Genomic DNA, 16248 nt, shown 5'->3' with positions numbered 1-16248 from the left:
CATTATCCATTTAAGCAGTTGCTGCATTTCCATTGGGCTGTTGCACAATTTTAGCTGAGTGTAGCATTGTACGTGTCGCACTGTCTATGACAACGTGATCCAGAGTATTAAATTGAGTTACTGCTACCCATCTCTGAGCACTGAATTTAAGAAATCCTCATTTAAGAAAACTTTGTACACATATGTCACTTGTGTTGTAGCAGATGGCAGCCATTGTATTTTTCCACATTTTCCACATCACCAATATTGTGGAAATCTTTGCTGTGTATAGCTACTGTACAAAACAAAGGGTTGCTCCTCTGAATGGTGTGAGCCATGTTGTGAAATCTGTTCAAGGGCTGATGACACATTCACTAGTTTCTATATGGAGTCTCAAACACAGGACAAAACAAAACTGGAAAAATGCAAAATACATGTGACTGTCAGACTCAAGATAGCTCTAAAACATAAAATTCCTTAGCTTACAATTGTACTAACCCCTCTCTCTCTCTCTCTCATATTCACAAAGCCATTCTTTAGTCCATCTATGCTAGTTTTCCTCTACAGTTTCCAATGGTGGGTACAATTGTGCCAGTTTTGCACATGTATCATGTCATGTCTGAGTGCCAGAAGAAAGCAGTGGAGACACATGTACATATTTGTTTGTCTCACAGACAAAAACTGTGTTAAATGAATATTCAAGTTGAAAAAACATAATGGAACAAACCAGGGCATTTGCTGACATCCTATTTTTCATTCTGCTTGTGTCTTAGACCCTCCCACTCTCGCTGCCCCTGTGTCGGCAGCATCTTTTCAGTTGAATTTTCATATTCCACAGAGAATTAACTTGAAGGCACAAGGCAGTGCTAACCAGTGAGATGTCTAGGATAGGTTCATATGATTTAAAATACTTTTAATTGCATCTGATGTCATCTGCATGATCAGGTATTGTTAGCAGTATTCTTGATCTTTAATAAAAAAGATGGTTTTCAAAACACACATTTTTATTAGGGTCTATAATGCTGAGAGTCTGATCAACAAGCAACCAAACACAACATCCTCTGAAGTACACTCTGTCTAAACCAGGGCTTGTATGGCATTTGAAATTGTTGAAAAATTAGTTCCATCCACATTTGGTTATACAGAGTGGTAGTCAGGTTGAGGACCCATGTCATAGACTTACCCATGGGGTTTCTGGGCAACACAGTTGCTAAAGTTCTGGGGTTTTTTTAGGGGAGGAATATTGGGTTGTTGTTTTGTTTTTGGTTTTTTAATAATTTTTGTTGTACCCTGAACACAAAAGTGCTACAGCCTGGCTTGCTAGGAAGTGGGTTTTAGGTGCTGCTGTTTTCTGATGTTTCCAAGCATAGTGGTTGTGTGGCCAGTCTTAAAATTGCACCATAACATTAGATCCAGAATAAAATAAACAGTCAAATAATTTATATTTATTATGCGTCAAAATCCCTTTATGAACCAAAACTGTGCAAATGTCCTAGAAACTTGCCATCATAACAGGAAGATCTCACCTTGTTGCTTGTGTGCTAAGTGACAAGTGATTTTGGACAGAGGACTTATGTTTGAGGTGAGGACGGCTGTCGATCAATTTCACTTGGTGCCTCTTTCACTCTGTTTTTCTCAGCAGGGGTTAATTAGTGTGTTCTCTCCACCAAATACGGTGTTGCTCACTTACTCCACAAGCACCAGTGGTGAGAGAAGTGGATAGAACATTTGAGCTTGAAACTGCTTTTCATGGTTTACAGATGAATAAAGCAAAATTGGAAATAATGGAAGTTGGTCAGTTTTCAAAATGTCATCTTCTTTTTTTCCCCTCCTCCTCAGAGCTGTGACGGAGAGTATTAACCAGCTCATCACTCTGTGTACCCAACAGGCGCCAGGGCAGAAGGAATGTGACAATGCTCTCAGAGAACTGGAGGTATTCTCAAGCTTATGGTCTCATGGGGTGAACCTTCCTGTGGTGAAGATGTCAGTTGGGCCTTATATTTTCTTTTCCCTGTCTCAATAGCTGCTGTGTCATTGTCTCTCCACTTGATATCTGTGGCAGAATTTTTTTCCCTCTTGTTGTGTATGAGATATGCAAAGAGCTTTCTAATGGAGACAAACTTATCACAACTTCTACTGAGTTGGCGAAAGGGAGTTTACATTTTACCCCACATGACAGAGCATTTGTATATGGAACTATAAAGATACCAGTCTCCACTACAGTAAGTTGGAGGGTGCACACATGAGTCACTTTCAGAGGATTCGGGGAGAAGGGTTTACACTAAGAAATCTTTCACTAAAATGGGTGATGGTGCACTGAAGGAAGCTGTGACATCTTAGCTTTTCTGCTGTGGCTCTTTGTAATTGGAAATCCATGATTCTGAAAGTCACGTCTATCTAAGAAAAGTTGATCAAGGATTACTCCATGATTTTCATATTCCTCTAGACTTCTAATTCCTCATGTTTTCCTTATCTCAGTCTAGCTGAATGTCTTTCAACACTGTGTGATCTAGTGCATGCTCTCTATTGTGTTCTGCTACATGAGTGTTGTGACAATAGCTCTGTAAATTGACTGTGTAGTGGATAGCTAGTTGGCTCTTGTTGAAAGGCCAAGTACCTATGTTAATATCAAACCAATCAGCACCTGCTCCAAAATGCTAGGCAATAGTGTCTCAACACCAATTTAGCTTAGCTTAAGTTACTTAAGCGACTTATGTCAACCTGACTATGTCAGTGTCCACACTACAGCCTTGCTCCCACCGATGTAAGTGCCCTACTACACCGACAAAATAACTCCACCTGCACAAGAGGCATAGGGCTTGTGTCGGTGTAGTTAGGGTGACTCTGTGTGTATAGTTCTGAGGAAGGATGTTAATATTGCAGAGTTTATGGAAGAAGTCAGTTGTGTCTGGAAGGAAGATGGCCCTTTGTGTGGTGAGTGGTTTGAGGATGGTTTCTGTGAATCCCAATATTCCTTCAGTAAGAGTGCCATGGGCATATAGGATGGGATTGCTGGGTTTTCTTGTTTGTGTATCTTGGGACACATGTGGAAGATCCCTGGGTGGGTTTGTGAGGGATGAGTTTGTAGAGTTTCTCTTGAAGTTGTTTGGGGAAGGATTTGTTGATGTCTTTAAATTCCTAGGTAAGTTGTGGTTTGCAGTGTGGGGGGGGATCTTTGAGTTCTTTATAGTAGGTGGTCGAAGAGAGTTGTCAGTTGGCCTTGTGAACTTAGACATCACAGTCCAATAAAAGATATTATTTCACCCACCTGGTCTCTCTAATATCCTGGTACCAACAAGGCAGAAACTACACTGCATACTACATTGTCCCTGCACATGCGCACACTATTTTTGTAGTGATTCAAGACAAAAAATGAAAAGGCCATAGGAGGTGAAAAGTGTTTTCTCTTCATACTTTAAGGGCTTGTCTACATCAGAAAGTTGCAGCGCTGGTGAGGGAGTTACAGCGCTGCAACTTAGGAGGTGTACACATCTGCAGGGCACCACCAGCGCTGCAACTCCCTGTTTGCAGCGCTGGCCGTACTCCCGTTTTGTCTCGGGTGTAGAGGATCCAGCGCTGGTGATCCAGCGCTGGTAATCAAGTATAGACGCTTACCAGCGCTTTTCTTGACCTCCGTGGAATAAGCAGGTATCCCAGCATACCTGAGGAAGCCTCTGGTAATCAAGCTGGTCTCCTTCCCCGGCTTGCTCTCGCGTTCCCCGAACCCCGAGCAAGCAGGTCTCCTTCCCTGAGGTTTGCTGGGTGGTTCCGGGAACGCGAGAGCAAACAGCGGCGAAGCTGGTCTCCTTCCCCGGTTTGCTCTCGCGTTCCCCGAACCCCGAGCAAGCAGGTCTCCTTCCCTGAGGTTTGCTGGGTGGTTCCGGGAACGCGAGAGCAAACCCGGGAAAGGAGACCAGCTTCGCCGCGGTTTGCTCTCGCGTTCCCCGAACCCCGAGCAAGCAGGTCTCCTTCCCTGAGGTTTGCTGGGTGGTTCCGGGAACGCGAGAGCAAACCGGGGAAGGAGACCAGCTTCGCCGCGGTTTGCTCTCGCGTTTCCCGGAACCACCCTGCAAACCGCAGGGAAGGAGACCTGCTTGTTCGGGGAACGCGAGAGCAAACCGGGGAAGGAGACCAGCTTCGCCGCGGTTTGCTCTCGCGTTCCCGGAACCACCCAGCAAACCGCAGGGAAGGAGACCTGCTTGTTCGGGGAACGCGAGAGCAAACCGCGGCGAAGCTGGTCTCCTTTCCCGGGTTTGCTCTCGCGTTCCCCGAACCACCCAGCAAACCGCAGGGAAGGAGACCTGCTTGTTCGGGGGTTCGGGGAACGAGAGAGCAAACCGGGAAAGGAGACCAGCTTCGCCGCGGTTTGCTCTCGCGTTCCCCGAACCTCCCTTGAAGCCGCCCAACAGCGCTGCAGTGTGGCCCCATCTAACACCACTTGCAGCGCTGGTTGCTGTAAGTGTGGCCACTCTGCAGCACTGGCCCTATACAGCTGTACTAATACAGCTGTAACAACCAGCGCTGCAAAATTTTAGATGTAGACATGGCCTAAGACTTCCCTCAGCATGACATTGGCTTTCCTCGTGCAGAGCTGACGTGATCCGAACTGTGATGTGGCTTTCTTGCTGTGTTTGTAATGCTGGTTACTTCCTAACTGTGTTGAGTCTTTTAGGGTACTTTATGCCTGCATTTTTCCATCATTCCTTCTTCAGGCCAAAAGGAGCAAATAAATTAGTTAGGTACCTTAGATGCCACCAGTTCTGTTAGAAGCAAGGGCTTCTTAAATGATTATATTCCAGAGGTCGTGATTCCTAAAGCCAAATGGTTTAGGATCTTGTAAGGAAAGGAGGTATGAGTGGGATGATACTGATACTCAAAACCAAATTTGGCCCTAATGAAAGTGGGTACAACAAAGTGTAGTCATGTTTGGCTCTGTTTGTTACCGTGTACTTATTATAGAAATTGTTTCAAGCTACAGCGTGGGACTTTGCCACACTTCAGAGCTATTGCCAGGAGAGAGACCCTCAGTTTTCATCTGTGGATGTGCCTTGTTCAGTGGGGCAAAGAGAATGAGTCTCTCTGTCAGAAATGTTATGGTGCTGTGCTTTGTTTCTTCTCTTTATTAATTATTTTATTTAGCAAAGGTATATTAACAGAATGAATGGGAAATCTCAAATCCAATGATTTTGTGTATTTTGGGTTGGCAACAAGCATCAAAATGCTTTGCTTTTTGTTGGGGGAGGGGGCGGGGGGAGAGAAGGGTGTCACAACGATGAATTCAAGCCGAAATCCAGCCAATGGTAAGTGTACTATAGTAGGTGTGGGAGTAGAGATATGGAGCTGTCACACTTTTAATAACAGTAACTGTTTCAGTGAACATTTGTAAGAACTCTCAGCAGTAATAGTCCAAGGACATTGCCCTGGCATTTTTACCACTAAACAAAACACTTTTTTCTTCTGCTTTTAAATTTCAGATCACTTCTATACAGTACAGTTGTGCTTTAAGTCAACTTTTCTCCTTGATTTACTGCATGACCAGTGTATGGAAATATCAGTGAAGAGTGATATTTTAATAACACAGGCCAAGAAGAAAGTCAATGGAAAAACTTATAGGCTGATTACACAGCTATTCCTTGATTCTTTGATCCCGAAGGAGGAGTGGAGAGAGATGGGATTTAACTGGAGGAAAAAGCAATAGTAGAGCAGAGGGAGATTAAGCACAGGTGTCAGAGCTGCCACCACCCAGGTTGATGTCACTGTCAAGCTCTGATCAGAGTCCCAGGACACAAATAGCAAATATTAGCAGAGCTTTGGATGAAAGCTTGCACAGTGCTTGCTCTCTTGCTATCCTGGGCTTTGGCCATTACTGTTAATTGTCCATTTCTGTGAGACTTGACCATACTAATATAAAAGTCGAACTAGAAATGGGATTGACTGCCTGTAGCTTCTTCCATATAAAATGGAACCAAGTTGAGAAGAGCAGGTGACATCTCTCCAGAGACCTGTAAGGAGCAGAAGCCTGCTGGAAGGGAATCCTCAGCTAGGAGAGCTGCCAAGGACTGTGAGCCTGGTGGGAGAGCAATAAGCAAGGGGAAGCTCTGATAAAGGGCTGGAAAGACTTGACCCTAGAGCAAAAGCTCGGTAGATGCTGAAGCCAGTTACCAACTGAAATGACTAGTTTTGTCTGAGGAAGGCTGGGTGGAAAATTTGTGGTGTTTTGAACTTTGTTAATTAACCAGAGTCTTGAAAAGGAGACCGATAGTGGGAAAACCCCTGCAGTGTGAAGTCAGATGGACTTGGGTAGAAGAGGAAATAGAAGAAGCAGCGAGGTCTGAAACCAGACCTGGGTAAACCTATAAGAAGCTTATAGGAGTGCCCATTAACTTTGGGGAAAGTCAGCATCAATATGTTGCCCACTTCACTTTTATTATGGTTAATCTATAAGGGTCTTTCCCCATCACCTGCCTTTTTCCCTACCTCATTCACCAATTTCTCCTATTAGACTCCTCTGGGCTCCCTACACTAACTGGGAAGTATAGCTTTACTAGAACTCTAGTGTTTCATCAGTGACTTGTTTAACTCTCCCAGGGCAGATGGATGTGGCAAGTCACTCCTAGCACTTCAGGATAAGGAACAGACAGGAGGGTTTTTAGCAGCAGCAGTTGCATTTTAACTGTCTATCTGCTGTTCTGTTTTTTCACTCCTTCCTGTCATCTGTCCAGGGAAACTTACAGCTCGTGTCTCTTTAGCAGTGAAAATGTGGATAGAATATGATTTGCTCCCTGCTACTCAGTAAATTGCTACGGAGGGGTGGAGCAGGGTACTGAAGTACTCTAGGGAATAGAGAAAGAGAGGAGCAGGAAGCAACAGCAGAACTGATCTCTTGTTAACATTGCCTTTTTCATACAGTAAGATAACTGGCAGTAAAGCACTTGAAGGAAATGATCTTGACCATAACTTTTAGGCTGTTACAAGACAACAGACAAAGCATGGCTCAACTTCAAAAAATTGCTTTAGAGTTAAAAGTTCAGCACTGATAAAGATCTAACATTTAAATTCTTGCCCAGATTTCCTTTGCTGAAAAAAATCACGCAGCAAATCTTTCAGCTGTAGCCTCTTACTAACTTCCTGTACTTCCTGATTTCACTCATGTTGGAAAGACCATAAGAATAGCTCATCGGGCTGTTATTCAGCTTCTATTCTTGACTGTAAGCATGAATATCAGCTTTAAAACAACAATTTAAGCAAGAGAGGAGACTCGCCTGTGGGATTTTTTTTTATGTTGTGAGAATTTTTTATCCAAATATATCGATTCCTCTTTACAATGTATGAAGTAGCGTCTCCCTTGGATAACTCTGTACAGTACTGTCAAGGTCTGGGTTCACCCCAGGAGAAAGGCAACTCTTACTTGATTCTACTTGTAACATAAGTATTTTCAGACATTTGTCACAGGGAATGGTGCTGGGAGGATCTGTTGGCGAGGGGTGGAAAATGCAAGCAGATGGTGCACTTACATTTAGCCAGGTGTCTGTCTGTCTCTGAGCAGCAGGTAACAAGAGGTAGCAGCTTCTCGAATCAATTTTTTTATTCCCAGGAAGTCTCTAAGTTCAAAAGGGAGGGGTTGCCAGTTTGTGATATGGTGACACAGAGGAAAGTTTACAAATAGTCAGCTACTAAAATATCTACATACTGAAGTGTCTAGGAATCATGTTCTTTGCCTGGAGATAAAGAAACTAGGATGTGCAGATGTGTCCATTGGTTTAATTACTGTGGTGGTGTATTTGTCTGGCTCAGATCTGTGTTATAGCTACTGTAGTAACTGAAGGTGCTCTCCTTTCTTTCAGACAGTTAAAGGAATGCTGGATAACCCCAATGAACCTGTAAGCGATCTCTCGTATTTTGATTGTATTGAAGGTGTTATGGAAAACTCCAAGGTAAATCTGTTGTTCTACTTCTGTGTGTATGCGTTAAACAATTTCTCATCAATGGAAGGGTTTACAGGCTGATAAAATACATTGGAAAAAGAAAGTCTGCTTCAGTCTGCTTCTGGGAAAAATTCTTGTGCTCTAACCTTATCAAATTCCCTGGTAAAACTCCATTTGAGACTCTTGTGAGCAATCTTTATGCTTCTGTTTGGATTGTTTGTTCATCTGAAGACCTATCGTGCTGACAGCATTTAGTGTCATGTGATGGCCTTGTGATATTGTCTGAGACCTAACTCACTAACAATCCAAATACTTCAGGATACCAGCAAGTACTGTAAAATCTGGATTATTTTTAGCCATTTTGTGTCCTGTGTCTAAACTAGAAAAAATCATAATCTATGGGAACCACCTTTTTTAGTTTTAAAGCTTCATTTACCCCCACCCCACCCCATCTCCAACCCTAAAAAAACTTATGTTAATTGACTAGCTATGCCTATTGGAATAAACCTTTGTTCCAACTGCGATTCAAACTAAAATTAGTATTTCACTGTGTCTACTCTATAGTGGTTCAGCAATTCTGTAAGTGTTATAAGTTACCACTACATCGCCACAAAAAAATTTTTTAGAGTGAAAATCTTACTATATTCTTGAAATCCTCCCCTGAAAGTTCTCGTCCATCTTCATTTTGACCTTTTCAGTATGTGATGCATTGGAATAATCCCAAAGTCTTCATAATTTAAAAAAAAAAAAAAAGAGGCTGCCTAATGCACTGGAGCATGGAATTAGTTTGCTTTGCTGCTATACCAAAGACATTGCAAGCTAAAAAAACCAAGCAAGATAGGCTTCAGTGAGACAAACCCTAAAATTTTACAGGCATTCCGATATTGGGGCATTTCCTATATGCCAAGCTGCAAGTACTTTTTTCACTAAGTTTCAGCAAGTGTTTGGGGGCAGACAAAGAGGCTGTGCTGAGTAGTTGCCTCTGCTCTTGTGTGCAGTCCAGGAAAGCTTGGAAAACACTGCCGTGTAGAGTGAAGTGTATTGGGGGGAATAATTTACCCTATTTTCAATTGTTAAGGTCCTTGGAGAGTCAATGGCAGGCATTTCCCAGAATGCCAAGACTGGGGATCTGCTGGTCTTTGGAGAATGTGTTGGAGTTGCTTCCAAGGCACTTTGTGGTCTCACAGAGGCTGCAGCCCAGGTAACCACTTGTTTATGAAGCCTGTAAAACAAATATGAATCTGTTTCTGTATTGCTGTATCGTGGGTGTGAGAGAGAGAGAGAGAGAATATTTGAGCTTTCATTCCTGTTGTCCAAAGAATCAGAATATTTGCATTGTTCAATGTTTTTCATCTTGGAAGAGTGGGACAGACATTAACTTATACGGCATCACAGTATAATTGTGAGGTGAGGGAAGCAATATTATGCCTGTTTTGTATGGAGGGAGAATGAGGCAGGGAGGTTAAATGAGTTTCCCAAGGTTATAGAGGAAGTAAGTGTCAGTGCCATGTCATGAATATGTGTGTTTGTACCTCCCAGTTCTATGCATAGTCCCCAAGATCTTGCCCCCTCAGAACTAATCTAGTAGAAGGAAGCACAGGCAAGCCTGAGTTATTTTGAAGCTGGGTAATTTTAGCTTTTTGCCATAAGTTAATCACAAAAAAAGTGTTCTGGGGGTCATTTCTAATAAGCAGCCCATGTCTTCAGACTATACATAATCGCATTCCCTTTTAGCACAGGAAAAGAGATTATGGTGAATGTGTGTTTTAGACTCATTACAACTCTCTGGATATTTTCTCAGTATCTAAGAAGCTTAAAATGTTGCAACATTCAGAGGTGGTATTAATGTTGTTGGATCAGTCTGCCAAAACTGCATACTTCAAACCAGCAAGTTATTGAGCTGCTCCCCCTGGTGACCAAAAGCTATATTGCCTTCTCAGTGGAGGAGCCAACTATGAGGGACCTTCCCATGCAGCTGCAAATTGCTCTGCTGTCCCCCTTTCCCCTCCCAAAATGCAATTAATCCATAACTGTGGGCTTCCTGGGCCCCACAGTTAGTCCTGGGTTGTTTTATTCGGGGAGGGGACATTTTACTATCTGTAAGGGAAATCCGAAAGAAACCTCCGAACATAGCTTTGACTATATAATCTATATAAATAAATCCTGATCTCTGTGGTGAGAAGGGTAGAATCATTGCTTAAATAAAAACTGAGATTAGCTCTGACCATTATGTGTCCTTACCTGGGGTGGGCCTGCAGCTGCAGGTTTCCCGGGCCCTACGGTCAGCTCTAGAAACAAAGCATCTCTTTTGTGTCGTGACTAAAACGTGTAACTTTACACTTTGTTGTACACTGAAGAGGATAGTTTTTTCTTCAAGGTGTGAAAAGGTGATATGTGGGCAACTGTAGTCTTTAGTTTTCTATTCATACTTGACCAAAATACTGAGCCCCTCAAAATCTGGCTGCTCTGGGTGGATGAAAGTTATCTTGAACAGTCAGCTTCAGAGGTCTTACCTGGCTACCCTAGGGATAAAACAGTTCAATGCCTATTGGATAATGAATATCTTTACCCTTTGGATTTTGCTGAGCAGTTTTGTTTAGGCTAATGAGATTTCCCAAATCATATTACAGAGACACCAGCTTTTATATCCTCCTACAGACTTGTTGCTAGACATTTATTAATAGCAGCTTTGCTATGCGACTTCTAACTACAGCCTGACCACCCTGGTCAATAAACATTTGGCTGGCTCATTAAACAGCTAGAATGGGTTTAGCGTAATCTTTGCATTTGCTTTTTATTTCTTGCTCCCTTTCTAGGCCGCTTACCTGGTTGGCATCTCAGATCCCAACAGTCAGGCTGGTCACCAGGGGCTTGTCGATCCTATCCAGTTTGCCAGGGCCAATCAGGCAATCCAGATGGCGTGTCAGAATCTGGTGGATCCAGCGAGTAGCCCATCACAGGTAACTCTTTCCAGAGGATTGTAATGAGACTTTTTCTGAGTTTTATTAGGAGCCATCTGTTTGCTTTAAATTGATGGTTGGTGAGGGGAAATACTCAGTTTGTGAACATGGAAAGGGTTTGAATCACTGTTTGTTCAGAATTAGAATGTCATTACTACCTCGTTCCTATGCCTGGTTCTTCACCTTTGTGCCATTTGTTTTTTCAGGTTTTATCAGCAGCCACAATAGTGGCCAAGCATACTTCTGCTTTGTGTAACGCTTGTCGTATCGCTTCATCGAAGACAGCCAACCCTGTTGCCAAGAGACATTTTGTGCAGTCTGCTAAGGAGGTCGCAAACAGCACCGCCAATCTGGTGAAAACTATCAAGGTACATGTTCTCTTTCGTTGTGCTTTCATTTCTCCTCTGCTCTGCTGAAACAGAAGATCTGGTTAACAGTATCTTCTTTCTCTTTGCAGTACACTTTTTGAAATATTGTCATTCATTAGGATCCCTCATCATGGACCAAAATCCCATTATGCTAGGTACTGTACAGATACACCTTGTGTAAACTGGAAAGCTGTAACACTTTAACTGTACTGGTATAGTTGAAGTGGCACAAGCCTCCTTAGTGTGGATGCAGTTATAAAGAAGCTGTATAAATAGTTATGAATCACTGTACTGGCATAAAGGGGCTTTATACCATAGAGCTATTCCTATATGGGAAGGGATATCAACTATACTGCTATTACACACATACACATATACATACACTCTGTTAAAAAGATTATTACAGTTACAAAGTCAAGCACTCAAAATGCAATCTGTGCAACCTTAATTTGACCCCTTGTGCATATGCATTGTTACAGTCTTAAATTACATGATCACATACCATTTTTTCCACAGGACTCCTGCCTCATTGAGTACATAGAATGGATGGTGCTCACTTAATGAGCAGCTGTTCGATATTGTTTTATCCTCCCCATTCAATGTGTGGCCCATGTTTTATTTACTGTACATTGTTAAACCGCTGCTTTGAAGATAGAATTGTTAATTTGTTCTGGGGCTTTTCTGCAGTGCTCATCACTATAATATCTGAGTGCTTCACACTCAGATGACATTAATTTATCTTCACAACACCCAGCAAATAAAGCAGGGGTCCTACAGACAACAGCTTCCTTTGTTTCACAGCCATGATAGATCCTCAGAGCAGGTCCATCCTGTGCACAGGCAGAAGACTAGAAAAAATTGTACGTGATTGTGGAATTAAAGATTGTATCTTGATGTATAAGCACAAGGGAGACTAATTAAGATTGCACAGGCAACCTTAATTCCTGCAGCTCTTAACTTTTGAGTGCTTGCCTTTGTAACCTTAATAAAATGTTCTTTTAACATAGTTTTTGTATGTGTAATTCCCTAGGTTTTTGGGTTGTTTTTTTAAATGAGAGAACAGGATGGACTTGCTGTAAGGATGGAAAGTTTCATCCCAAACAGTTAAAGTTGCCAAAGTTATAAGCAACTAAAATCAGGGTTATCTAATGGGAAGTGTTAGGCAACCTTAATAAGAGGAGAGACTAGATTGATAGATTTTTAAGGCCAGAGAGGATCATTGTGATCATTTGCTCTGACATCCTGTATAGCGCAGGCCATAGAACTTCCCCAAAATAATTCCTAGAGCATATCAGCTATGCTTATAGGCATGCGTACACTTGAGCTTGTACTTGTATATTGGTAAAAAATCATACACAAGTGGCATAGTAACACGAGTACAACTTTCAAGTGTAGACCAAGCCTAAATGTTCTTGCTGCATATGAAATAGGTGACCTCTGCAACTCTCACTGTTAGTTGTCTGGAATCCAGGGTTTGAGGTTGGTGAGACTCTCTCAGGGGCTCTGCTTGTGTATCAGAAATAACACTCAGAATTGAGAGACACTAGCTTGTTTCAGAGTTGAAATATACAAGTTAAAATAATATTTAACTTTTGTTAAATGTCAACCATTTGTTTTCTAAATACCTCCCTGAGTTCCCATAGGAAGCAGTTTCTCTTCTTGTGAGAAGGAATGAAGCTTGTGAGAAACCTGGGAATCATGAATCTGAATCTTTCAGTAAGCCATTAGGTGGCCTGCTGCTAAAATTCTTGTAAAACAGCTATATTCAGAGGACTTGATTTTATTATGATTTTACACTGAAGCTGTTTTCATTTTGAGCTATTTCCTGCGAGATTATGAAGGAGATGAGTTCATTTATGTGAAAATGAGTCAATAACAGCTATGAAGACGAATGTCTGGTTTAGAGGTTTTAGTTTCCAAGAAAAGGATCAACTTGTTAGCAACTTCCACCTCTGTGGACTTGAGGTATTAAAACATGATTTATGGGAAGTCATCAGAGTGCAATTACTTTAAACTTTTTTCCTGTTCTTCATAGCAGCACAAATGCTTTGGTCTTAGGGTCAATAATCATATGAATATTGACCCTAAGCCCAAAGCATCTGTGCTGCTATGAATCATATGAATAAGTGAAGAAACATACTGTGTTAAATTTTACTACTTTTGTCTAAAGTGTTAAGATCAGTCTTGTGTCTGGAGGAACTTTCAAATCTGTTTGCAAATCTCAAATGTTATAAATGTTTTGAAAGTTACAATAAATTAAACCATCTTCCTTTAGTATGTGACCCTGCTGAGCCTTTACAAATGGGTTTGTGCATTCCAGAGACTAATTGCCATGTTCTTTGCCAGGCCCTGGATGGTGATTTCTCTGACGATAACCGCAATAAGTGTAGAATTGCGACTGCACCTTTGATTGAAGCTGTGGAAAATCTGACAGCATTTGCTTCCAATCCAGAGTTTGTCAGTATACCAGCGCAGATCAGCATGGAGGTAGGTAGAAAGTTGTATTTATATCACAGAGTAAGCATGTGAGGTGTCCTCCTGCCCTCAAGATAGCTTTATTATCAAAGTTAAAATGTAGAATTAAACTTTTGTGATCAAGAAAACCTTTGAAGAACTTGATCCTACATTGAGTTCCATGTGGGCATGCAGAACTCATTGCAGGATCAGGGCCTATGATGCCAAATCAGGAACAAAATTTATGTGGATTTAAAGTAACAAGTGATGCACTGTCAACCAAAGGAGTGGATAATCCTTTATTTTTCTTATTTGGCTAGTCCCATGTTCAAGATTCCTTCGTTTCCCTTGAGAATTGCTTGCAGCACAGATACATGAAACACAGTTTTTCCCCACATTCCCTGTATAACCGTTACCCTGTGACAGAAGCACATTCCTGGTTTAAACCTCTATCCCAGCTGAAGGGCTGATCTCATCTGCCATGCTGCATTCCTTGAGTTCCTTCGTATAGACCTCTTCCAGGCAGTGCTCTCTTTCCGTTTACCACTGACCTTGAATTTGTACAAGCATGAGAAGCCCTGTGATGCTGCGATAACAACTTTTATCTCTTGTTGCTAGCTTGTAACGTGGTACTAATGACTTACACATTGTGTCAGATAGTTCTCGCCATCTGGTGAAGTCATAAATCTTCCAGGTTTCAAAGGCAGCATTACAGTTTAAAATGAAATTATCACTAGGATGCACTGAATGCACTGAATGGCATTACATGACAGTGGGAATTTGTGCTGACAAGAAGTAGTTTTTTGTAGGGAGTTATGTTTCACAAAACAAAACCATTTAACATGCATGTAGGAAATTCGTGGGGTGTTTCAGGAGACTAAAGCTTGTTCAAAACTATATAAAATCCCATTGTAACAGAGCTTGTATAACATTGAAGACATGTCCAGGGTTGATTTGCAAACTGTTTCCTGCTTTCAGTGGCCTCATCCCAAACTGGAGATAGCAGAAGCAGAGGATTCAGTAACTGTATCTGTCTGGATCCACATGTTGTGGGACTTAATGTAATCCGTAGGCCTGGGGCCTGCCCCCTCCAGGCTTGTTGTAGTTGGTGTTTCTAGCTTGCTGGCATCCAATCAGGATATTAGGTGCAAATATTGTAACCCAGTTACAATATTTTAGTCCATATTCAACTAGTCCTCTGAGAAGGCATGTTTGCCGACATCTCATAATGGTTGCAACTGGCTATCATGCTGCTAAATTATACCCACCAGTTCTCCATTTGGCAGGAGTCATGGGCTTCTCCTCTTTTCACTTGAATTATTCCCTTTGCTAATCTGAAAGTGGTCTCCTTAAGTACAACAAACAGAAAATTAGCCAGATTTTTTTGCTTTCTACAGTGAATTTACTGCAGTAACTTCTCCCCGTCTAATATTACATGATGGTGCAATTCTTGATGATCTACTCATGCCCTAAATAGAACCAGTTCTTCAGGAGCAAAATGAATTGACAAGTTCCAAGGGTGACTTACAAATGTTCTGCTTTCCTGCTAGTGCGGAAGAGATGCATAGTTTCAGTGTTATGTTCAGTCCTCCCTCAATACATATCTTTGGTAGAATGCAGGAGAGTCCAAGCGTTTGCCACTCATTTTGAAGAAGATTCTAATTCTGTTCCTTGTGCATGTGTCTTGCTGCTCTTTTGATCACAGGGATCTCGAGCTCAGGAGCCAATTCTGATTTCCGCCAAGACGATGTTGGAGAGCTCAGCTTTATTGATCAAAACTGCTCGTTCGCTGGCTATCAATCCAAAAGACCCACCTACTTGGTCTGTACTTGCTGGGCATTCGCACACGGTTTCAGATTCAATTAAGAGTCTGATCACTTCCATTAGGTGCGTTTTCTGTAATAACTTTTTTTTATCTTCCACTCTCATTCTGTAATGCTCCAGCACCTTATCCAGTAATGTGGAATGAAATGGTAGTACCTAATGGCCCATGCTGCCGTTGTCATTTTATTGATGAAAACCATATAAAGGGACTTGAATGGCATTTGCTTTCCACAGAGCAAATATTTCTTATCCTATATGCTGAATAGTAAGTCATGGATAGTTAAAGGGACGAGGGAGCTGTGGTAAGAGAGTTATTTTTTTCTCTATTGCCCCCCATTATTTTATTCGTTCTTAGAATCTTGAAAATGAAATTTAATTCCTTAGCAGCTTGTGCCTTTGTCTGTTTGACAAATATTGATTGCATTCTATGGTGCACAAGGTCTCTCTGTTTGTACTTTGTGTGCAATCATCATTGATGATCACACAGCTCTGGAAAGTGGAGGTTTTGCCAAGTTCCTCCTTTTATTGAGTTTAAAGCAAATAGAGCAGAAAATATGGTAGGGTCTATGTAAGTTGGAAAATATTTAAAACATACTTAGCAGTATTCAGAACATGGAAAACATTCCCTACAAATTCACAATAATTTTGAGGCAAATCAGATGGGATGTCTAGGGTTCTGATTCAGCAAAGAACATTCTGAAGTGCTTAGCTATATCAGGACCAAAATAACTTGAATGC

The 16248-nt window shown here is 41.7% G+C and overlaps 1 protein-coding gene across 4 annotated transcripts in view; it reads left to right on the top strand.

Annotated features, from left to right (window-relative positions):
• Nucleotides 1-16248, top strand: part of TLN2 (talin 2) — a 357752-nt gene that overhangs the window by 257771 nt on the left and 83733 nt on the right. For all 4 annotated transcript variants that reach the window (XM_050966960.1, XM_050966961.1, XM_050966962.1 and 1 more), the window contains 7 exons: nt 1819-1912; nt 7824-7913; nt 8983-9105; nt 10721-10864; nt 11071-11232; nt 13579-13719; nt 15392-15573. In XM_050966960.1, coding sequence (XP_050822917.1) covers nt 1819-1912; nt 7824-7913; nt 8983-9105; nt 10721-10864; nt 11071-11232; nt 13579-13719; nt 15392-15573 — 936 coding nt within the window. The remainder of the gene's footprint in view (nt 1-1818; nt 1913-7823; nt 7914-8982; nt 9106-10720; nt 10865-11070; nt 11233-13578; nt 13720-15391; nt 15574-16248) is intronic.

This window comes from Gopherus flavomarginatus, chromosome 9, assembly GCF_025201925.1.
Source record: "Gopherus flavomarginatus isolate rGopFla2 chromosome 9, rGopFla2.mat.asm, whole genome shotgun sequence".
Taxonomy (NCBI): domain Eukaryota; kingdom Metazoa; phylum Chordata; order Testudines; family Testudinidae; genus Gopherus; species Gopherus flavomarginatus.
This window is presented reverse-complemented; position numbering and strand designations above follow the sequence as displayed.